At 33.6% G+C, this 25,527-nt stretch overlaps 1 protein-coding gene across 2 annotated transcripts in view; it reads right to left on the bottom strand.

Moving 5' to 3' along the window:
- Positions 1-4,975: 4,975 nt before the first annotated feature.
- EPHA3 (EPH receptor A3) overlaps positions 4,976-25,527 on the bottom strand; it is a gene marked incomplete at both ends in the record, with an annotated part of 395,618 nt that continues 375,066 nt past the window's right edge. For both annotated transcript variants that reach the window (XM_080696115.1, XM_080696116.1), the window contains 2 exons: positions 4,976-5,081; positions 12,078-12,233. In XM_080696115.1, coding sequence (XP_080552241.1) covers positions 4,976-5,081; positions 12,078-12,233 — 262 coding nt within the window. The remainder of the gene's footprint in view (positions 5,082-12,077; positions 12,234-25,527) is intronic.

Here is a 25,527-nt window from a genome sequence, read left to right as displayed (position 1 = left end):
ATAGGTGCAGGATAGGGAGTAATTGGGATACAAGGAAGATTCCAGATGATGAGGAGAAACCTCAGGGGAGCTAGCGAGGAGATAAAAGGGTAAAGGTGGAGAAAAACTTAGGTTCCCTAATAGAAATACTACCATAGACTATGTGTATACATGTGACTATATACTAATGTCAATCTGGGTACTCTGTATTGAAAGGGAGGGAATTAGGGGATACCAAGAATGTGTGCATGTATGTCAGTGTCAACACGATTTATATTATGATGTGAGACTATAATGCACCAATAAAAGCACGAACAAAGAAAGGTGGTCCAAGATAAATTAATGTCTGTACATGCCACAAATATATTCATATTTTATTAGATACATCTTTACATAGATTTTTACCATTTTAATCTGTTATTGAAAGCTTCAGATTCATATCTTCAATAATCATTAATTTATTAAAAGCTGAGTAACACTATAAATTTAACAAATGCATGTTAAGCCAACTTCTCTTTATTCTTTATTTTATTAATGATGCCATTATTTCCACAGTCAGGATTCATATTTTATTTCTAAATACAATGCTTTGATTACTAATTTTCAAGAATTCTCATATTAAATTGACAGATTCTGTTAATTTTCCTTTCCTTATGTATCTTTTTATGCTTTCCATTCTTCACATTCCTATATGATCAGCCTAGAGTAAATATTTAGTTTCATGCCTATAATACCAAAATGATTTTCTAAAATCCTATAGCCATTCCAAGGTGATGTTTGCAAATTTCCATTGTTACCGTCCTCACAGGTATTGGGAGTCTTGGTAAGAGTGATGTGAAGGAAATTTTCAGAACCAGAAGATTCCAATTTGAAATTACTATTTATCTGTATACTTGGGTTATCTGTGGTCTAGAGCAAAGGCAGCTTGTACATTCTTAGCCTGGAATCTCTCCTCTACAAATATTGGAGAATGCTTATTCATTGAATGGTTGCAAGTGATTTACTAGGTAATGCTTAGGAAGTGATAGCCAGCCACCTGACTTATAACAATGTTGACTATATGATTACTCAACGAATATTCTTTTTCACTGCTTTCCCTTTACTTCAATAACCTGCTACAAGTTATTTACCACTCACTGTTTCTATTGCTATTTCTCTTTTAAGGCAAACTGAAATCTAACCTTAGTGACCTCTCTAACCACTTCCATGCCCATGGAAATCTTGATCACTTAGTTTAATTTGACTACACAGTGAGATAGCTATTTGGATTTCCACATAAATTATATTCTTTAAGTGGGCTGCAAGGGGCCTTCTTTACACAACATATCAGTTGTGCTTTAGCAGATGGTCTATAGTTGTAGTTGCTTGTGTTTCATTTTGTTTTATTTGGTCCCTATAAGATTCCTTACCTTCCTCCCCTCAAAAATGTATTTTCTTTTGGACACGAACCACTCTGACACTCTAACCTCTGTCGAGCATCACTGTTATAGAATACCACCTACTATCTCTAAGGGACAAGCACAGGACTGAGAATCTGCCAATCTGAGCAGTTTAGTTCTCTGAGAGAAGGGATTCAGATTGGGCTTGCGACCCAAGACCTGACCTCAAGATTTCTGTCAGAACAATTAAGTAACAGAGATTATTTACAGAAATTGCAATCTCAAATTATATCAGGCTGGGCAAGAAGTGCATGCTATAATCTCAATACTTGGGAGGCTGAGGCAGGAGGATCATAGGTTTGAAGACAACAATGTAATAGGACTCAACATCCTAGTGAAATCATTTTAAAACAAAATTAAAATGTGGCTAGGGGTATAGTTCAGAGGTAGAGACCCTTGGGTGGTCCAGTACCCAGTATCCTCTCCTAAAAAAATAAGTGATATAAACTACAGCAGTGTTTTCTCCCTTATAAAAAAATATAGCTTAAAGAAGTTGTGGCTTATAAAAAGAAATAAGTGAAGGGAAGAAGACTTAGAATGAGAGGCTGTGACCTTATAGCACTGTTTGAATAACAAACTTTTGGTCCCAACTGTGTCCAATCTTATAGTTTTGGAGATAGTTACATAGGTTAATTATTTTTCCCTGAAGATAATTTGTTTTTTGTGACATGTAGTCAAAAGAAAACTGCCTGGTATAGTTATATTCATTAATTATGAATATCATATTTACTAATATTTATGAGCTTATTGATAATGAGATTGGGAACAAAAATACATCACATGAAATGAATGTCTTCTTATTAATGAAATAAAACAGAAAGTTATTTTATGTTTTGCATAAATTTCATGTATTGTTGTTTCATTAAGCCCATATTTTTAAAAAAGCTTCAAAGACCACGTCTGTATTCCAATCTGTAAAAATATTTTCATTATGTTTATTATAAAAATATAAATGTTTCCACTACAAATCATTTTACATTAGTAAGAGGCCATCTACATTGTACAACATAAGCTAAATGAATAATGTTTTGAAAAGACAAGTTTAAAGTAAATACATCTTGCCAATCATATCACATTTATACATGGCTTAATAGATACTTAGTACAGTATAAACTGGGCATGTTACCAGAAATAAATAATATGTATAAATCAAATTTAAGGTAAAAAACAGATAATATGGTACATAACATGGTGAAGAAGTTGTGGTTTCATGTTTATAGAGAATCAATGTCATTCCTGTACAAAGAGATGGCCGTAAGCATTCTTAGTACCTCTACTCCACAGTTAAGAAACATACACTGCTATGTTTACATATGTACAGGGTAACAATTATGTAAAGTAAATTTATAAGAGATCAAGTAGAAAAATATTGAAAAATGAAGATCAATATACTGTGTAACAACCTCTACTTTCAAATTAAAAATCACAGCCAAAGTAAGTGCAATAGAGTCAACAATACTCAACTTCTATTAGTTTATGAAATACAAAGACTTTGTTGATTATGCCCAGAATAGTATCTAAGAAAGTAAATGCAAATCTGGGGGGAAATTATATTGAAGCAAGATTCAAGTCTTAATCTAATATTCCAAAACACAAAAATCTTGATTAGAAGAAATATTTTTAGCCACTTCTAGAAGACTTTAAGTGAAATTTGCGATTAACTTCATAATCACATATGCCTTTTAAAAAAGTTCATGCTCATATATCCAACATAAAATTCTAGTAGCATGACTTGATTATAAGGAACTTTGCAAACATTTGGGAAACAATTTTATATCTGAAAGATCACAATCTAAGACTTATTATGCTAAGCCTATAGCAGATTATTACTTGTGAATTCTGATCTGTGATTGGAAGCTCTGTTTCTTTAATGTCCCATTTTGCATATGAACATAAGTGTTGCAGCATTGATTCATCAATTTTATCCCAGTTACAAACACATTTCTTGTATCCAGGACATTATCATCTCAGCATTCAAGTATAGATAGAATGAGAATGTCACCTTAGAATATATTAATAGCTAGATCTCCACCAGGCACATCCTTTCAGATATTAACAAACATGCTCATACTTGGCCTTTATGGAATAGCAAGTCTAGATCCCCACATCTCTCTGATGCCTGCAGATTTTGAGCTTTTTCTAGATGATCAGCTATTTAAAAAATGGTATGTTCAATAAATGCAACAAAGTTCAAGGATTCTGGGTTATACACCAAAATCACAATAGGTGTATTGAATGGAAGATGTTTAAAGATAATTACCTGATATTGATGGTCACAATGTTTAATTAATTGATTTAAACCTCAGTGATGCAGATGAGTAGCTTAAGTATCATTATGCCCTATAAAAGTTCGTCAAGTTTAAGCAAAGATTAATTAAGTGACTTTTCAAAGCCAATAACTGATCTACAGGCTGTATGGTTAACAATGCAACGAGGCCTACCCATGCAGTGGCCTATGGACTGTGTGGTTCACTAATGTAATAATCTAAATAGCCTTTCAATTCTTCCCAGTGTAGCTATTCTGAGTTCTAACATGGCTCCTTTGTGAATGGAGAGAGTTGACGGCCTCTAAGCACCAGAGCAGGAAAAGTATATCTGATTAAATACCTATTACAGACAAGTCAGCATATTACATTACATTAGGAGCACACAGCTCATAATAAATGAAGAAACACAAATGGATAAGATATTTCAGACCGTGACATATTTGGTTACTATATGAACAGGGCAAGTGTTTCATTTTTTTCAAATAGATATAAGTGGATATTTCAAAAAAATATGGAAAGAAACCCATCGTTCTCAATATCTAGTTACACATGTTTTCTACTGCTGACAGTTTGAAAAAACATTTGGCACGTGGCTGTAACAAATCAAATTAAGTCATCAAAGCATAAATATGAAACAATAAAAACAAATCAAAAGAAAATAAATACTTTTTCAAAAATTAAGACACATTTTTACATGATAGACTTAAAAGAGCTAAAATTTTAAAAAGTTTAGCATTTAAAACAACTACAAACTGCATTTCTATATGCTTTAAACAGTTAAAAGAGAATAATAAAATACAATGGTAAGGTAGTAAATATGGCCAGATAGTCTGAGGTATAAATTCCTCTGTTTCGCTTGCTTTTAAAGAAACAAAATACCTGTTACGGATTTCTTCTGTGTATAAAAATATCACACGTCTTTTCTTTCGTGGCTATTCATAAGTAAAGCCATCAGGTCCATTTTGTTCTTTTGCTTGTTTTGTTTTAATGATCGTCAGTTTATGATCAATGGCTCTATGCTAGTTCTTCATCATTTTGCGCTGAAGAAGTTTAATCTATCAACTAATATTTAAAAAACAATTACAAATCAAAATACACCCACCCACCCAACCACTAAATGATAAGGGAAAATAAAGAGGTTTTTTTTTTTATTCCATTTTAAGGCATTTGTACTCGTATTTGAGTGTCTTATTGGACTTGGAACTTGCACTAGTCTCTCCAGTAGCAGCATCCACCTGCACAGTGATGCTGCTTCTTCCACGGCCACCACTTCCTCACAGAAGGAGAACTTTACACAGGAACTGGACCATTCTTAGACTGGGTTTCCAGAGCTTTAATACTACTGATGACCTTCTTCTGTGGCCCAACCACAGTGACACCAACCTTTTTCATGTCACTATAAAAAAAATAGAAAGTATCTGATGAGAGTCATGGTTTCCTGGAGTGTACATAGACAAAACTGTGGTATATATACACAATGGAATTTTACTCAGCCGTAAAGAAAAAAATATGTCATTTGTAGAAAAGTAGATAGAAGCAGAAAATCTTAATTAATAAAATGTTTAAGATTATCAAACTTACACAGTATATCCAACTACTTTGGACCTAAATTTCTGATTTTATATTACCCCTATGCGCTGTCTTGAGAGAGAGTCTATGTGTTATTGTGGGAGAACATAGATGGTATAGCGGGTTAGTGTCTTCTTAAAACTTCTATTCACTTAAAACTTCACAATGTAAAGATATTTGGAATATGTATAATTCAGAGAGAAATTGATATGATATTATATTGGATTAGAATGAGTCCTAAATCCAGTTTAAGCATCATTATAAGAGATGAAAAGGACACACAGTGACACAGAGAAGAAGGCTTTATAGAAATGGTAGTAGAAATTGGAGTTATATTACAAGAAACTGAGAAAACCTGGATTAATCAGAAGCTGGAACAGACAAGAAAGGATTCTCTCCTTTGATGCAGAGTGTTTTTGTCTTTTTTTAACTTCAGACTTCTGCCTCCAGAATTACTAGTGAGCAGAATTCTATTGTTTAATCCAGCATAGTAACTTGTAGTAAAAGCAAAACTAACTTTTAAAAAATGTACTAGCTCAAATAATTCAGAAGGCTAAACATTCCGTATAAGGCTTTTATCCACTTTCCTTGAATGAGGACCACCTTGAGAATGGCTTTGACTATCAGAAGTTAGAAGTAAGAACTGCCATTGCATCAGATTTTGCATCTAGGTCTTAAGAAACTGAAGGCTTGCACATCTTATGTCTTCATACATCCTCTCTGAGGCACAAAGCTCTATATAATGTTTGTTTTTTGTTTGTGTTTGATACTAGGGATTGAACCCAGGGTCATTCTATCTCATATTTATATACTCAGCCCTATTTTATTTTTAAAGGTTTTACTAAGTTGCTGAGGCTGTCCTTGAACCTACGATACTGAATCTCCTGTCTCAGCCTCCTAAGTACTTGGATTACTACTGTCTGCCACAATGCCTGGCTACATTATTTGATGCCCTGAGATTCTGTCACTGAGTACTTGGTAATGTCATGGGGAAGTACTTGGGCCTACAATCCTGGCTGAGACCAGCTGTGTACTCATCTGCAATAAAGCAGACATTTGAATGAAAGTATTTCTATCCCTTCAGACCAGATCAGACCATTGTCAACTGAGCACAAAGAATCACCTGCCTGAGCTCTGCCCAAATGCATAGCCTGCAACACTGTGATGTATAATGAAATACTTGTCTTAACTTTTTAATTTGTGTAGGCATTTATACCTAGAAAAATCTTTTTATATAAAAACAAAAGAGGACATCTCTATTAAATTTAAAATTGTTTAAACTCAGAAATTATGTATCCAAATAAGGATTTTAATAACATGAGGAATTTTATTTAAGGAAAAATGACTTAGCTAAACTAGTGTATATTATGGATTATATATTCTTGTTTCAATTCTTGTTTCAAGTAACTCATTCACACAATTACCTTTCTCTGATTTTACTGAAATATCTCCAAGAGAAATTTAATAATCATTAATAAGACCTCCAATAACTATCTTGAATAACATTGCAAAATCACTCTGTACTTGTATCTGCACTTTCTACTTCCCTTTCTTGTTTTATATTTCTTTCAAAGACTGTCACCATCTAGCATATCAGTAACTTTTTCTGGTTTGTTTTATTTATGCTCTGTCTTATCTCATGAGAAGGTTTATTCCATTTGAATAAGATTTTTCATTTATTTTGTACCCTGCTAATGACAGCACCCTGGATAATTACTTATAAGAGGATCAATAGCTATTTAATAAAGAAATGTACACAACACTTTTATGGCTAAACAGACTAAAGAGTAAAACACCATTTGGAAATAAAAGCCATGGAAATTAAAAATAACAATGAAAAAAGCATGCATGTGTGAACACACACACACACACACACACACACACACACACACACACTGCACAGGCACACAAAAGGGATTCCTTTATATTGAATATAAAGAAATAATTGTGAGTTTAATAAATAGAAATGGACTAGTTTATCTCTAAAACAGTAGTTCCAAATCAATAAAGATATGTGAGCAAACAGTAGATAACAACCATTTGATAAAAGATGTGCATGTTATATAAGCACCTGTTGCATTAAATTAGCCAAAAGTGTACTACATTCATTTCTGGGCTGGGAATAGAGTTCCTGATGAGTGCAGGTTCCCTGACTGCTGCCACTCAACTGGCTGATAAAATGTCTATAGCTTGCCTCTTGCCTGAGGTCCTCTCTGACCACACTCTTCAGTGACCTTTTCACAATGTAGGCTACAGGGGAGAAATTAACACCAGGTTTGCCACTCTCAGAGAAACTGCACAATGAAAGTCTTCACTTAGACTAACACATGTTCTTTCTATTGATTCTACTTTTGAAAAGTGTGCTGCAGGAGTTTCACTATTCATGTACCATCGATTTACCTTTAAAATGAAAACCAAACATCTTCCCTTTTACCCCCATTTATATTTTGACAAAGCCAAAATATAAATATAAGCCAGAAAACTGGGTAGTTACAAATATAGGTAGACAAATTTACTGGATCCTTCCTCTTTTTGTATTTCTTATTTTACCTTTCTTCTATTTCTATATAATAATTTTATGACTCAAAATTTGTTTTTCTCTCCTTTCTTATAAACTTAAATAAAATAATAGTCATAAAAAGCCAGACAATATTACAGTGTGTCATGTTGATTTTCTGAACTCTGAAATATTGAGCACAATGATTGATAATACATGCTATGATGCTTGGCCCTGATCTTCTTTTAAACTGAAGTAGTCATTCTTACATGCTGGAAAATATTCATTATTTCACCAATTAGATTGAACTGAGATTTCCTATACCATACTCTTCGAAAATTGTCTTCATGAAACTATGTCAGATTCTGTATCCAGAAATCCAACATAAGAAAACAATTATATAATTTCTTAATATTGAATAAAAAAGATTATACTAGATTTTGAGAAATACAATTAAATATTCTCCTTTCACTATTCTTATGTTAGTTTTTATTTTAATTTTATGTACCCTTTACTCTCTCTATGCTTGCCAATATGTCTTTTACTTACCACACTACTGTGCCCAAAATAGTTTTCAACACCCAGCTACTGCAGTATCGGTAACATACCCTGTGGGCTCATTTTGTTTTGATGATCCTATTCAGAAGAGGGATGGAAAAGTTCAAGACTAAAGAGCAGCTCAAGATTGAAACCAGAGGTTAATATGTTATTGGGAACTTCAAAGGCGAAGGGACAGGTGATGACACTTTGAAAATGGCATCCCGCAGTGCAGAATAATGGCATATGGCAATTAATCTACCTAATATTCATTCCACACACTTAATCCTCTCTTCAATTTCCAGAGCCACATCACTCTGCCCTTTCCCTTTCCCCTTTTCTTTCTTGCTTTAACCTCCCTACGTTCATCTTAGACTATGAAATATCTTAACCATATATTTATTGAATAAAACTTCATGAATTCTGAGCTTTAGTTGAACAAGCAAATGACTTGTATAGCTTGCATGTTAATTAAATTCTGAAATGAACTGAAATAAATTAATATTTCTTTGCAGGTGAAATTCTATTGACTTTGCCCTGTGACTTGACAATCTGAGTAAAAGAAAGGAAAATGGAATTCAGTATTAATCTTAGGAATCTATCTATTTAGGATCTTATCTAGGATTATTTGGTCAAGCAAATCATTTCTAAATTGAGTCTGGATGACACAAGGAAAACTGGAGCAATCAAGTTCAAACAGAGAGTCCAAAGCGGCAAAAGGAAAGGTATCTAGTTAAATAACATACTGTTCTTAAGGAGAAAATGTTGCCTGATTAGATTTACTCAAATTATTCACATATTAATTTGTTTTGTTTAAATATTTACTTTCATAATACAAGCTAAGATCCTGAAGTGCATGGCATTTTGCTGATTTCAGGAAAAACTCAATCCCTCTTGAGAAGTTTTAGAGCATTAGATTCTAATTCAATATTGCTCCTAGACTGTGAAGGAACATAAAATTAACATTGTGGGAAGAAAAGTACAGAGACATCCAAGGATAAACCTGAAAGAGGCTGGTCTCTTAAGAAAAGGTGGCTTTCACCTTAAACCTATATTTGCAGGTGTTTGAAATAAAAAGCAATGAAGGTGAATATTCTACCCAGCCAAAAAGAGTTTGATGGCCAACCTGGTCCTGAAATAAATATGTCACTAACTTGGAAGTATATAACAAAATACTATCACTTCACTTGTTTTTGTGCAAATAGCTTTCTTACTACACTCACAAAATATAATGGCTGACTATATTCAAATTATGAACTAGCATCTAATCTTATTAACAGTGTTCTGCCTCATCTACTTCAATATAGTGTTTCATTATCCAAAAGCTCTGAGTGCTGATATTTTACTGAGAATAAACATTTGCATAACTTTGCCTTAGAAAATCTGGCAATGGTGTAAAAATACTCAACTTTGTGCTTATTCTTTGTTATGTGTCTGTGCTCTCAAGCAGATGTCTCATATATATCACAACCCTAACTGTTTATATTACTATAATAAGAATTTATAAAAAGGTTTGAATGCATGAATATATCCGGTGGCTGTGTCTGATCAAAATAACTATTATAGAAACTCAAAGTGGGTCAGAAGTCTATTCAATAAACATTACCTTCCACTTTAAACAGGAATGCCAGTGCATGTTAAATAGACTAGCGTGAGTTTATTTTCTGAGAACAAGTTGTTCTTTTAGAAAGTAATAAATCCTTCCTGTAGGTTCACGGTTTTATATGTTTCTGACTTGAATGTTACACCATAAATTATACACTTATTTGTTGGGTATGTGTGCCTGAATTAATTATGCCTCACACTCCTTTTTCACATCTCATCTGTTGTACTCCACAGTGACTATGTTTAAATGATCAATAGGGTAACCATGAAAATTTATATATTCAACAAAATTTAAATATGCAAACACTAGTTGGCTCAGATAAAACTTAGAGGAACTTGAGGAGCTAAAGCATTTAGTTCATAGAGCAAAGATCAAAGCCAGAAAGACACCCGTGAAGAGGAACACAGTTACACAAAAGACTGTGTACTCTACAAGATTCCAGACAATGGCTGATATGTCTGCTTGGTACAAATCTCATTCTTTGGGAGAATACTCCATCTCTCCTTCAGGAATGGGATCCTAGAACCAGGCAATGACATCTCACACTTATTCTTTGGATAAAAGAGATAACAACAAACATATGACTTTGGAGGGACCGATTTATGAGTGGAACTGAGTTAGCTTTTCACTTGACGTTTTAGAATCAATAGAGTATGCCTCTGCTCAGTTGAGTGGTAGTAAGACTTAGGTTAAGAAAGAACATTTTAGATTTGTGCAGAGTATATAGGAAAAGTCACTTTGCAGAAAAAATGGTGCAATGGCATAGGAAATGAAAGGCACTCATTAACAGACAGATGAAGACTGTGTCTTATAGATCTTTGCTTTCCAGTTTCTGATGACCATACCTTATAAATAAGGACTAACTTTTATGATTATTCAGTTTGTTACTTGGTTCCTTATAAATCCCCTTTTCATATATCCAGAGGTTTGAAACATTACTATTATCAAATGATCCCTATCACAGAAATATAGCACATTAAACTTGATTTTTGGCTTTTAACATTTGAAATATAAAGTAATATTAATATTCTGATGTAATTTCTATCTGTCCCAACTATTAGTCTTTCTTTTTCGTTTTCTTAATGCAGTACTAGGGAACTACCCACGAGCAATACCCCTAACCCTAATGTATTCCTTACTTTGAAACAGGGTCTCACTAAGTTGTGGAGAACCTCACTAATTAGCTGAGGCAGTCCTTGAACATAGTAGATAGTTGAAAATAGATGATAACATGCTTATTTACTAGTTGTGAAAACTACTTTTTATATTTTACATGTTTGTTTGTAATACCAAGTTATCTACTTAGTCCTGAATTATCCTATTTTCCAATTCAAAAAATTATTGAAACATGACAGAAAATCACATACCCTGGAACATATCTTTGTCATCATGTTATGTCTTTTGGTGTTTGGATTACAAAACTATGGGATATGGACACAATGCAATTTTATTCAGTCATAAAAAAGAATAAAATAATGTCATTTGTGGAGAAATGGATGGAACTGGAGAACATTATACTAAATGAGATCAGTCACAAAAAGTTAAAAATCAAATGTTCTTCCCAATATGCAGAAGCTAAAGAGTAAAACGGTCATAGGAAGTACTACAGACAAAGAAGGAGAAATTATAAAGGAGCAAATTAGGCAACCTAACTAAAGGGAATGGGAGGGAGAAAAGGGAAATTCCCTAATGAATATGACGTACATTCATAAACATACCAAAATCAATCACTAAGGCAAACATGAGTAGGGAGAGAAAGGGAATGAGGTAGGAAATGGAGAAGGGCTAAATGAGTGATGTGTGTGTATGTATGCCTTTACCATCTTGTACTTCATTAAGATATATGACTACAATGCACCAATAAAAAAGAGAGAGAGAAAGAAATTTAAAAACTAAAAAAAATAATAATTATGAGCTTGGGTCTATGAATGTGAATACTGGTATACCTGCAATTCATAGTGTCTATGTAGACATCTATATGAGAGCCTTAGCACATGAGAGAAAGACACCTCAACACACATCATTCAAGAAGGTGGTCACAAAAAGATCTAGGTACAAGCTTAGTGGTTAAGAGAGATTCTATGTTCTTCACTGGTTAATATTTATAAGGTATTAATAAAAAACAGGTATGTTCAGTAGAAGATTCACAATCATTCATGCTTCTTAATAATTTTTTTTCTTACTCTGTGGAAATCTTGGCTATGGTGTCACAAGAACTGTACTCCACGCCTGTGAAGATTTCCTTGCAGTGTGCTGTCCGGACACCATTCAGCCAGTCACCTGTCATACGGAACGTAGTGATGTCAGCATTGCTTTGGTCCAGAAGAAGGTTTGATGGCCTGCAAGAAAAGAAAACACAAAAGGGAGAGAAATCAGAAATCAGCAGAGTTTCCCTGTGTCAAAATTTGACATCAACATCAGCAGGAACTTCCAGACTTCATGTGGTGTTCATGTTTATTTGTGGAATTGATCTGCCGTGAAGGCATCATCTGTTCATGCTGGCAGGTTGGAAGAAGACTGTGATCATCGTGTCTAAGTGCTCCCCTTCTGTGCTCATGACTGCTTTCTAAATCACTGAAACTTTACCAGTGAGAGACAGAAATGTACCTATAAGTTAACTTTTAATAATTCAAACTATCTAATCATTAACAAAGATGGCACTAATTTAGTATACAGTTATAGTGGACATGACCCACTTGGCTATCTGCCTTTGTGGATAGATTGAATTTCCATGTTAAGTCATGCCTACAGATGTTTGTTTGTAGACATCATACAGTTTGCTATCTGAAGAATAGCTTGAATGATCTAAGCTACATTTAAGATAGTCAGCACAGACTTAAGTCATGTGATAAACACCACTGAGAGCAAAATTACAAAAGGAATAAAAAGCAAGTGAGTGATAATAAATGAAATACATATTTGACAACACCAAATGCATATTATTTATAAACCTATATATAGATATAAACCTATATATACCTATTTACATTGTGGTTATGATTTATATTGTATGATAAAATCAGCATTAAAAAGACTCCAAGGATAGTGTTATATAATTATAGGTCTGATCACAAATCTTTAAACACCTGCAAGATCTGTGGCATCAAAAGAATAGAAATTAAATAAACAAAATGGATGGATCTATAGAAGATCCAAAAGAGGCAACTTATTAGTGACTGCCTTTGAGTTATTTATTTTTACATTTTTTTAGCTTTTAATGAACTCTTTAATAGTCCTTTGATTCATAAGACTAAGACCAGTCACCGGGTAGAGAGTTTGTTGGAATTATTCTTACTTTATTAATTTTTCTTAAGGAAGGGGTCTTGAGAATAATGTAAGTATAAAAGTTTTTGCTTTTGGGTTATATTGAAAATTTGTGAGCACATATGCTGTACCAGGTACTACTCTGAGCATATGACTGACACAGATTTGGAAAAATTAACAACATCATCCCCTTATGATGGATGTGGAGGCCAAAAGTAAAAGAGATTGAGCCATAATCTGTGTTCTCTAAAGCAAAAGATGTGGAGTTGGGGTTCGATACATGTTATTTGTTATATCAGAGCCCACACTTTTGACCAGTATGGGGTACCATTTAGATGAATCATTATACTGCTTCTCCCCAGCTTTCTCTTAAGCTACTTAAGATTTCACACAGTGGCCTTTTTGATTCTTGCACTCATAAGGTATAGTGGCTCAGTGGACAAATACTGGAATCATTTGGCCTGGGTATTCCACAGATGATCTGTGTGACCTTGACTATTTTTAACCTACTATGTTTGTATAATGGAGATGATGGTAAAGGTAAAGATTTCACGTAATTGGAGATTAAATGAGCACAAGTAGGTGGCATTCAGATTGAGGACGCCTCAAAACAGTTAGCCATTCCTTATTCTGATGAAAAATAACACACTTGGTAAAATAATTGATTTTTTAAAGCTTCAAAAGGAAAAGAATATAATAAATAAAAGTAAAATGCTGGGATGTCATGATCTTTTTGCACTATAACTTTGAGTAACTAGAAGTTTAATCATGTATAATAATAATATGTACATAATAGTGGGAAAATCCTACTAAGTACATATTACTAGGGCCCTCAATTAGAGTAGTCAACAATGGGCCAGGCACATTGATCCATGCTTGTAATTCCAGCATTTGGTAGGCTGAGACAGGATAATCATGGTTGGCGGACAGCTTTAGCTACTACTTAGGCCCTTTGCAACTCAGTGAGACTATATTTCAAAAATAAAGAATGAAAAGTAGAGCTGGGAATGTAGCTCGACACTAGAATGCCTTGGGTTCCATTCCCATTACACACACACACACACACACACACACACACACACAGAACAGTCAACAATTTATGCAAGCTCGTAATGATTCTACATCCAAGGTTTATAAATGGATGTGCTATTCTGCTGTCACTTGTTTTCATTATTTCTATAAAATACTTAATGAATATTAAAACTATATACAGCAAAACCTAATCTTCAGTTTATCATTAGGAAGGTTCATTTTTATTTTAACTTATCAATGTTATCATTTAGAATCTTTCACATCTTGTGAAATTGCAATTGGATTTAATCTGTACAAGTGTCTTAAGCATTTTAGAGCTAAAATTTTAAAATTCCAAATATTAATAGTTTTAAAACTAGAATTTTACATATTTTGCATTTTGAAATGATTTGTTCCAATTAAATATATCATTTAAATTGTTTTAGTTCAATATTTAGGAACATTTCAATTTAACATCTCAATGTCAGGAGACACAAAAACTAATGAAGAACACGGGTGCTAAGGCTTTATCTCTGTTTTAGAAATGAATTTAGCTCTCTAGATGGCTAATTTCCACAATATATTTAGAATGGCATTAAATAGCAGCCAAATGAACCATTAAAATGAAATGAAAATGTACTATTCTTTTTACCTATGATTAATAACCATCGATTTTCACCTAGAATATTTGGTAAAGCTCCTATTCTTTTTTTTTTCTTTTTTTTTTTTTTCAGTACGGAGGCTGGAACCGTATGGCACTGTACTTCCGAGCTACACACCCAGCCCTATTTGTTTATTCTTTATTTTGAAACAGGGTCTCACTGAGTTGCAGAAACCTCAATAAGTAGTAGCTGAGGCTGTCTGAAGACCACCATCCTCCTGTGTCAGCCTCCCAAATGCTGGGATTACAAGGGTGCATGACCATGCCTAGCTGGTAAAGCTCCTATTCTTTTTTTTTTTTTTTTTTTTTTGGTGGTACTGGGGTTTCTGGAAACCCTTCTACCTCCAAGCTACACTCCAGACCTATTTTTATACTTTTTTTAAAATTTAGAGACAGGGTCGATTAAGCCAGCGCGGCTGGCTTTGAATTTAGGAGATCATCCTGTCTCAGCCTCCCAAGCACAGGGATTACAAGTATGTGCCACCACACCAGGCAAAGCTCCTATTCTTAATGAGAAAATAGCTCATGATACAAAACTGTCAGTGTGGGAACTGCACTTCAACTTAAAAATGACTTTTAATTGGGAGGTTTCTGCTGTTCCTGCTGCTGTTTATTAATTTCACTCCCAAATATACAAGGGACATGCTAAATGTGAGGTTAAGATTCTTCAGGCCGAACTAGTTTTATGTTATGCCCTAGACCTGCATGCTATTGCTCAGAGCACATGGGATTGTAAATTGACTACTACACACCTAGGTATTCATGGTGATGCCTTAAAAATTACTTGATTAAAATGGTCAATTTTTTTTTTTTTTTTTTTTTTTTTTTTTTTTTTTTTGCGGGTCTGGGGATGGAACCCAGGGGCATCTGACCTCCGAGCTACACCCCCGACCTATTTTTTATTCTTTATTTTGAAACAGGGTCTCACTAAGTTGCAGAGGGCCTCGCTGAGTAGCTGAGGATGTCCGCGAACCTTAATAATCCCATCTCAGCCTCCCCAATGCTGAGATTACAAGCATGCACCACCACACCCGGCCTTAAATGGTCAAATTTTAATACTGATTTTAGGAAAAAGTAGAAATATTATGTTTTGGCTCTGCCTTTATTTCTCTCTTCTATGGAAAATGTAGATCGGTAGTTGGTTTCTTTACAAATGATCATGACAGGGAAGAAGATTCGTTCAACATTCTTTCTCTTAGACTACGATTGACAACGTGAATCATTTTGCATTGTGTTTTACAAGTTAAAAATGTTAATTATAGTCAATAATTTATATTCATGTTGTATGATTTAATTTCAACTATCAGAGGTTATCTAAAAATAGAAATTAGGCATTATTTTTAAAAGCATTTGTTGTATTTCTGATATCTAGAAAACTATAAAAGATGACATTTTATATTATTATCTTTTGTAAACATTTATGTAAGTAATTTTCTATGATTTTTTTCGGGGGGTGGTACTGGGGTTCCTGGAAACTCTTCTACCTCCGGGCTACACTCTCAGACCTATTTTTATATTTTTATTTAGAAACAGGGTCTCCTAAAACAGCGTGGCTGGCTTCAAACCTGCGTAATCCTCCTGTCTCCGCCTCCCAAGCGCGGGGATTACAAGCGTGCGCCACCACGCCCGGCTCTATGGTTCTTTAAATTGCTCATCTTTTATAGAATAAAATGCGTATGTGTGTGTGTGTGTGTGTGTGTGTGTGTGTGTGTGTGTGTGTTACACTTCCAGGCCTATTTTTTTTTTTTTGAAACAAAGTTTTGCTAGGTTAATGATAGTTTTACTACTTGCTGAGGCTCAAACCTGCAATACTCCTGTTTCAGCCTCACAAGTACTGGGATTATACGTGTGTACTACCATGCCAGGCTAAATAATAGAAATTTTATTTTTGTATTAGAAATTTCATTTTTTTTGTTAACCTAAAAGTTTAAGGAGTTACAGATGCAGTTTTTACTTCAGGTTACAAAACTTGCACAATAATCTTGGTTTTGTTTTTAGTTCAATTCCCATGAGTGACACAGTCTTTGTCACTAACACTCGTTAGATATACTACTATAATCATTAGATAAGTCATTGAACCAACAAGTAAAACTGATAAATATAGCATTAAGTCAGATGTTTGAAAATTTTACAAGAAAAATGAAGTGAGGTCCCAAAATAGAACAACAAAGTCTTAATCTCTACAGAGGCGCACACACACACACACACACACACACACACACACACACACAACACTTCACAGTTTTTATGTCTACAGTAGCTGTACTACAGAAACTAATGTGGACTCTTAGTCCCATGAATAGTAATACTTTTTTATTTATGGGTTTGTGGGTATAAAGAATCAAACCCCAGGACATTTATTCAGAATATTTATGAAGTGTGCCTAATAGCAAAATATTGAATGTTTTCTTCTCCACTAAAAATGGTCTGTATTTTTTAACTCAACATGTTAGCCATGCTCAACATGAGTTTGGAGAAAATTAGTACAAACAAACTGAAATAGAACAGGACGTGTGGATTAGGGATTAGAGTGACCCCAACCGAGTTTTTCTGTTTATGACTTGGATCAAAGAACAACTGAGACAAAAAAAAAATGACCTAATTTAATGGCAGTGACCTTGGAATAACCAGCCCTGCAAAGTATCATTTTTCCACTTCCAGGATTTCTCTGGGGATTTCAAATAAAAATTGGTTCCTTTCCTCCTCAGAGAGGACATCTGGAGAGTTTATCAATGGATAGGAATTTGTCTCTTACTGTGAAGAGCCTGTGATGTCTCTTCATGCGCACCGAGGGAATCTGGGCTTTGGAGCAGCTGCAAGGCTTGGCGGTTTTTTTAGACCCAGCCCCAGACATTGGGTCTGAAGGGGAAATTTATAGGCCGGGTGATGTGCACCGTGAGCTCACACTTTTACTAGACAAATTAGATAGGTTTCAATCCGTGCAGCTGTAAACGATGTCCTACAGGGTTCCACCTGATCTTTTACAGCTTTTCATAAATCAGTGCCTACTGGCCGCAGACCACAGTCATTAAAAAGAAATCATGGAAATTACATGTTTGCTCAAGGGAAGCAAAAAATAACTTTCCTCCCATTCTCTTTCCCCCCTTGTGTTTGGGTTTGTGAATTATTCTTTTATGGGTTTTCATACTGCTGCATTAAGAGGTACACACATACTTTTTTCTCCATAGACCCCCGTTTTCATCTGTAAATGGTTGTATACCAATTAGTGTTAAGTACTGGGAAACAAATTTCAATTAAGGGCTGCCAATCCCAAGAATATCTGCTGATAATGAACCTTATTTCAATACTGTCATAGAATTCTGAATCACTAGTATTGAATAATAATTATCCTTGTAGAATGTTTTGTTTACAAATGATTTTATTTTCAGGTATGAAAATAATGATTATTATACATTTCTTGATTAAGTATATATCTATGAAATCTAGAAAGGTCTGAATAATTTTGGAGATGCATACCATAATGCTATATTATATTTATTGTTCTGAAGAGTTGCAAGGGTATACTAAATCTAAAGATAACTTCTTAAACCTAAAATAATGACATCTATTTTTATTATTACCTGAAAATGTACTTTTCGGTACATCTTATGACTTTTTTTTATTTCAAATGATGTTTTTCCACATACTTCAGGATGAATTTTTTTTTTTTTCTGGTACTGGGGATGGAACCCAGGGGCCTTCTACCTCCGGGCTACACTCCCAGACCTATTTTATATTTTATTTGGAAACAGGGTCTCTTAAGCCAGCTGAGGCTAGCTTCGAACCTGTGCCATCCTCCTGTCTCAGCCTCCCAAGCGTGGGGATTACAAGCGTGCGCCACTACACCCGGCACAGGATGAAAATTTTATATGTGTCAATTTATTTTAATATAGAATTATGCTGACTTTGATTTTTTTTTACTTCTAGCATTAAAAATCCAGATAAAATTAAATAAATTCATTATTAGTTACTAAAAATAATTTTGAATACATATAGTTCCCAACAGGAAACTAGTATAAAAGTCAGATGTTCACGAGAAGTAATGTTGGTGTGGTTAATTTAATTATTTTTAGCTTTTAAGAACAAAAATCTTAGCAGTTATAGCCATCACGTCTGCTTTAATTCCTCCCTATGGTAAAATTATTTACTTTGATTTTGAGATTTAAAAAAATAAATAACTCACCTGGGTATTTGGCATATTTGTCTTCTTTCTAAAGTGTCTGTATTATATTCATTCAGTGAGCAAAGTCACCCTGTCAGTTTCAGAATTCGAGGTCAAAGTCATTTTGAGAAATAAAGGCAGATTGTTTTTTGGTCACTAGATTTATCTTAAAGGAGAAAGCTTTTGTCAAAACAGCAGTTGTTCTCAAAAAGAATTATAGTATGTACATTCTTTATAGATTAGAAAATTTTCCTAGCACTTATTTATTACCATTTTTCAGGGGAAATTATGAGCACTATTAACTTTTGCATCTACCTATATGTTTGTTTATGCTCTAAATTAAAAACCCTTCAAAGTTAGCAAAGAAGTTTGATGGAGCAATATATTTAAAATCATTTAAATTAATTATCAACATATAATGGGGTCTTCCAAATCTCATTATGCATATATCAAATATATTTTGATGTCTTTATTCCACTACCTTGACTGCCTTCACTTAAGAAACTCAATCTAAATAATTTGAATGAATCCAGTAATTTGGAGTCCATGAATTTTCAATTATATTGATGAAGACATGGATTATAAAAATTCCATGACTCAGGAACAAGTCATTTCTATATTATATTTTATATATCCATATGTGGGATATCAAATATATGCAAATCATATATTTTCCAAATTTTATATATTTGTAGAAAAATATGCAAAAATAAAAAGATATTTTAAGTAAGTTGTCTAGAAATAAATTCATCCTCATTTTTCCATTACTTTAATTTTTTAACTTAGCTGATTTCATAAAAGTAACTGAATAAAATTAATATAAGAATAATATTATAAAATAATTTTTCAGTACATTTTATTTTTAAAATAAATTTTGTTTTCTCATGTCTAACAATATGCTCTATGAAATAAAAAGTCATCATTGTAAGATCATTTTTATTTGTATTAAAGCAGCATTTTATCTTTTAAATATATAACATAAAATTTATCATTTTAACTATTTTCTTTTTTTTGGTGGTACTGGGGATGGAACCCAGGGTCCTCTGCCTCTAGGCTACACTCCCAGACCTATTTTTTTATATTTTATTTGGAAAAAGGGTCTCATAAGGCAGATGAGGCTGACTTCAAACCTGCATGATCCTCCTGTCTCAGCCTCCCAAGTGCAGGTATTACAAGTGTATGCCACCACAGCTGGCTCATTTTAACTTTTTAAAATATATAGTTCAATGCCATTTAGTATATTTGCATGGTTGAGCAACCTTTCCCATTCATCTCTAGAATCTTTTCTTCTAAAATTAAAACTCTGCACACATAACAAAATAAGACAATAATTCCTCAGTGCCCCCCTCAAGATCCTGGCAATCTTCATTCTACTGTCTCTTTCTATGAATTTGACTACATTAGGCCATGATATGGGTGAGATCATATGGTATTCTTTTTTATATGAATCCCTTATTTTGTATAGCAGTATTTTCTATCAAGAACATCTTCAAAAAATTTATCTGATTCCTAAATGGAGGACAGGGCTTCATTTTTATCGTTTATATATTTGCATTATGAATATATTTTCCTTTTTTGCAAAATTTCTCCAAACCACTATTAAATATTGCCATTCTTTTTTATAATCCAGTTACAAGTAGGCCTCTTAAAATTTCATATTACTCTAAGGAATCAAAGAATTATCTAAAAAGAAGTCTACATTTTTCTCATTGCTTAAATGAAAAACTTTTTTTTTCAGTTCTTTTTCTCACCTTCTTGCAGATTTTAATAGCATCCTTCATTTTTTACTTTTTAAAAATTTCATGAGGTATGGTTTTCTGTAATGGTTTAAATCTCTTCCTAACCTGTCCCTCTTGTTGTTTCTAACTAGCTTTTGACATTCATTTGTACAGTAATTGCTACTATTCTCCAAAGCTCCAATATGGGTGGTTCTATTCTCACCCATAGGAGTCAGTGCAGTAGGTTTATATTCTTAGACATGAATGGATGCTTCACATTTGTTTTTATTTTAGGATTGCCATCCATTGGCACCTATTGACTTCACAGCCCCTTACAGGAATCCTAAATTCTCCATCAGATACCACCACAACAAGTTTGTCTACAATGGAGGCATTTCATGATTTGGATTAATTTTCCAGACTTCGTTGACATGTGAGTTAATGACTTCTAGGCTAAGCCAGAAAGTGATAGAGGCATTTACTAAGGCTTCACTAAGACCCTTGAACCCCGGGCAACTCAGAAGCAGGACAGCAAAGCTGAAATGATTGATGTGAAGACTGGAATGTGGATGAGCTTCAGTCAGTGTCAAGCCGTCTGAACCATCAGGCTCCATTATTAACACACGAGTCTGCTGGTTATCCATGGATATGTAGATCTTATTAGAAATTTAAAATATTAGAACAACCAAGAAGGTTACATTTGTGATGAACACCCACCATTTCTAGATTTCAATATGTAGCTGCTAAACACGTGGCAGTGGTTGCTGTTTTTATCTCTAGAATGAAGGGAACAGCTTTCATTTCTTCCTATACTTATGATGTGACCTTCAGCTTCCTGGGGGACTCAGATTCCTAGTGTCATGGGAGCTCATCTGAGTTGTAGGCCTATCATCCTCTGCCCTTCCTACAACTCTCAGGAACAGTGGTGGTCTCACAGCACTCTATGTTCAAAACCTGGGAGTCCTGGTTAATGCATATTCAATCTGCACATCATACTAGTCTCCGTCTCTAATCACACCCACTGTAGTAGAAGTTGGTGAATTCATTCACTTCCTTTTCATTTCCTCTGCTCAATCCTTTTCTAAAACCTTGAAATCGTCTCTTAATTCCTCGTTGTGGATATATTTACATCTGGCTCTTTTTCTGTGCAGCTACCAAAGCACTTTTCTAGAGGCACAGTGCAATGTGTAATTTAGGAAGCTTCAGAGGCCCTCCTTTTTCCTCATTGGATAAAATTCTAAATGCCTAGAGATGGCACATGGTCTTTCATTATCAGACAAAATTAACTCATGCTCTTTTCCCAGAATTTCCTTTCTTCTTCTATTAGGCAATGTAATTTGGACATTTGGACATGTATGATATGCTTTAATACATTTTGCCTCTTTGCGTAGGATTCCCCCAACCTGTTGTCTGCCTGAGAAATTTCATCCACCATCCAAATGTTGCTTACTATATGCAACTTCCAGTGAAGCCTAAAGCTAAATGTTGCCTTACCTCTTCTCATGATTCCTTAACACTGCTATTTTGCCTCAATAATTACAAGTTGTGTGATATGTTACAGAATTTCTAAATACATTTTCCTCCCATATTTAAATGTAAAGCCTTGAAGGTTGAGGCTGTATATGCTATCTATATAATCACAATGCAGTCCAGAATCACCTTGCCTTGTGCAGGGTGATTGTTAAATAAACATGGTTAGCCTTGTATTGATGTACAGTCAAAACTCCAATCTCATACACGTGCCCTCTAACTTTCTCTTCTCTTCTCTTTTATGTTACTATTTTATTTTATTATTGTTCTGGTAATGGAGATTAAACCTAGGGATATTCTGCCTTTGAGTTACATCCCAAGCCTATTTTATGTTTATCTTTGAAACAGGGTCTCACTAAATTTCAGTTGACCTTCCTTAGGTGCTGAGGCTGGCCTCTTGTCTCAGCCTCCCAGGCCCTAGAATTATAGGCATAGGTGTGTGTGTCATCAGGTCCAGCAGACTTTCTTTCTCTTCTTTTGAAAGAACAAATAAATTACCTGAAAACAATCATAACATACAATTTGAAGTGGATTATTTTCTTTGTTTTTCACTACTCTTTGCAACATCCAAGGAGGTTTTAATTTTGCCATACCCTGATTGTCTGCTTTTCCTTTATTCACTTTCAGCCATGTACCAGGAGAAATGATGTACACAATTATTGCTCACATATAATCATATATAATCATATATCACATATAATCATATATGTGATTATATAGATAACATATACAGCCTCAACCTTTAAGGCCTTACATTTAAATATGGGAGACACACTAGGTAGAGGATTCACTTGTAAATATTTTGCTATAAATCATCAACTCAAAGGTCAGAATGTAAAAGGATGCATTATAAAATATTTCTATAATAGTATAAGAAATAAAATTTCCTATGTAAAATAACTAGATTTATATTGTTATTAGAAAATAGGCTAGGATAAATTAAATTATTTGCCATGGAAATACAGGAAGGCTCTGAAAAACAATATTTCTATAAGATCCTTGAAACTTGGCACAAATAAAAACTAGGAGAGCTTCCTATTGTGATTTAGGAGTGTTTTGATTTCAAAGAAAAGAATACAAAATATTTTTTAATTTTAAGCTTTTACCATTTATACCAGTTTATTAATTTATCAACTTAGACCATGTACCAGTGTCTAAAGGAATCTGTGTGATGAATAAAGCCTTATTAAATTTTTTATAATTTTTATGCTCAAATATAAATTTACTAATTATATCAATAAATATGCATGCATGTATTTAAAATATACTTGTTGTTTTAACTATAAATCTAGGTAATACACAGAAAGCTTGTCACTTGATCTTACAGGGCGTAGAATTTTGTGGGTGAATGAATGGTTTACAAGAACACACACACCAGGAAATAATAATTAGAATAATTATAAAGAACAAGTATATGGTGATGGGTACATGTGTGCCTCTATCATCTTGTACCCATTAAGATGTATGAATGCAATGCAACAATAAAAAAATAAAAAAATGTGTTTCTAGACAATGGCTCAATAAATACACAATGCATAATATGCATCCTTAAGGAAGAATGATGTCAAGGATAACCTGAGATAAGGGGAACAAACTGTGAAATTTTTTAGAAAAGCAAGGATGTAGTGGACAGAGATGTGTGGCCAACAGAGTTGATCATAATGACAAGCAAGGTCTATTCAGTTTTTTCCTTGATGAAGAAAATCATCTGGAACATTTTTATGTTCAAATTCTATTCTCTTTTTCTTATAGATTTCATATCAGTATCTTGGGATAGTTGTATATTGAATAATTTAACCCAGATGATTCTTATCACCAAGGAAATAAATCAAATAACAGGAATATATTTAACAGGCAGAGATTATGTAGAAAGAGCCTGGAAATTGATGAGAGAGAGAGAGAGAGAGAGAGAGAGAGAGAGAGAGAGAGAGAGAGAGAGAGAGAGAGAGAGTAAAATATGAGAAAGAGAGAGCCAGGCGTGGTGGCGCATGCTTGTAATCCCCATGCTTGGGAGTCAGAGACAGAATATCGCAGGTTTGAAGCCAGCCTTGCTGGCTTATGAGACCCTGTTTCCAAATTAAAAAATATAAATATAGGTCTGGGAGTGTAGCCTGGAGGTAGAAGGGTTTTCAGGAACCCCAGTACCACCAAATATATATATATATATATATATATGAAAGAGAGAGAGTAAAATACGAAGAGAAGAAAAGAAAGATTTCTCTCTGACAATTGTAAGGATACTTCTTACATTTAGGATAAAGAACAAAATGGATAAGAATAGGTGCAGCTATGTTTTGTTAGTTTTATTGTTGGAATTTTCTATCATACGGCTTTTGAATTTCTCAATCAGGTGCATTTCCAGGAAATCACTGGAAAATTACAGGGGAGTATGAGGTCAAAAAGGAAAAATAAGAAGATAATTATTGTAAAAAGTTAGAAAATGTTTTGAAGAAAAAAATGTATTTATTGAAACCATTGCCTAGTGGTGTGACATTGTTGATGACTTTATAATGATATTTACTATCCTGTCATATATTTTAATGATAATAAGAAAACATATATCTCTCCCGAATTTTCCATTTGGTGAATTGACATTAATTAAACTTTGTAGAAAAATGTTTATATTTTTCCTAAAATTAAATTTTTGCGGCAATATATAATTTGTTCAGTTATTAATGAATATATATTTTTAAATTTTATATATATGTAAGATATATATAAAATGGAAAAATCAATTAAAATATATAAAAATTTTGGTGCTAAAATATATTCTAACATACTATCATCTGATATTAAGACTATCTTCATCCATAAAATTGAGGTTAAATATCCCTAGAGTATATTGCATAAATTAGCTTAATAGAGATATCACCATCCTGTAAAATTATTTAAATATATTTTATGATATGAAAAGAATTTAAAAGATGTTTTCCTTTTTTATGATTACAACTGAGTAAAGATCAAAAGAAATGACTTCAAGGTGTAAAATGAGTACCACATGTCTCTGGAAAAGACAGGTTTGTTATCCTGTTAGCTGTTAAACTGTCTACTAGATTTCCAACAGAGTCTGTACTGTCTCTCCCTGTGAAGTTTAGGACAAAAAGTCATCCTTATGGAATAACTTGTGTAAGGTTTTATCTAAAGATCTACTGTTAAATTTAGTCTTAGTACCCCTAAATGTCATTTTCAACAAATAGACTAATACTCTTATATAGAGATATTGTTTGTTCCAGATCCTCTTTATTCATTTTACTCAAAGATAATGCAAAACCTGGATAATGTATACT

This window comes from Muscardinus avellanarius (genome assembly GCF_963383645.1).
Source record: "Muscardinus avellanarius genome assembly, chromosome: 5".
Taxonomy (NCBI): domain Eukaryota; kingdom Metazoa; phylum Chordata; class Mammalia; order Rodentia; family Gliridae; genus Muscardinus; species Muscardinus avellanarius.
This window is presented reverse-complemented; position numbering and strand designations above follow the sequence as displayed.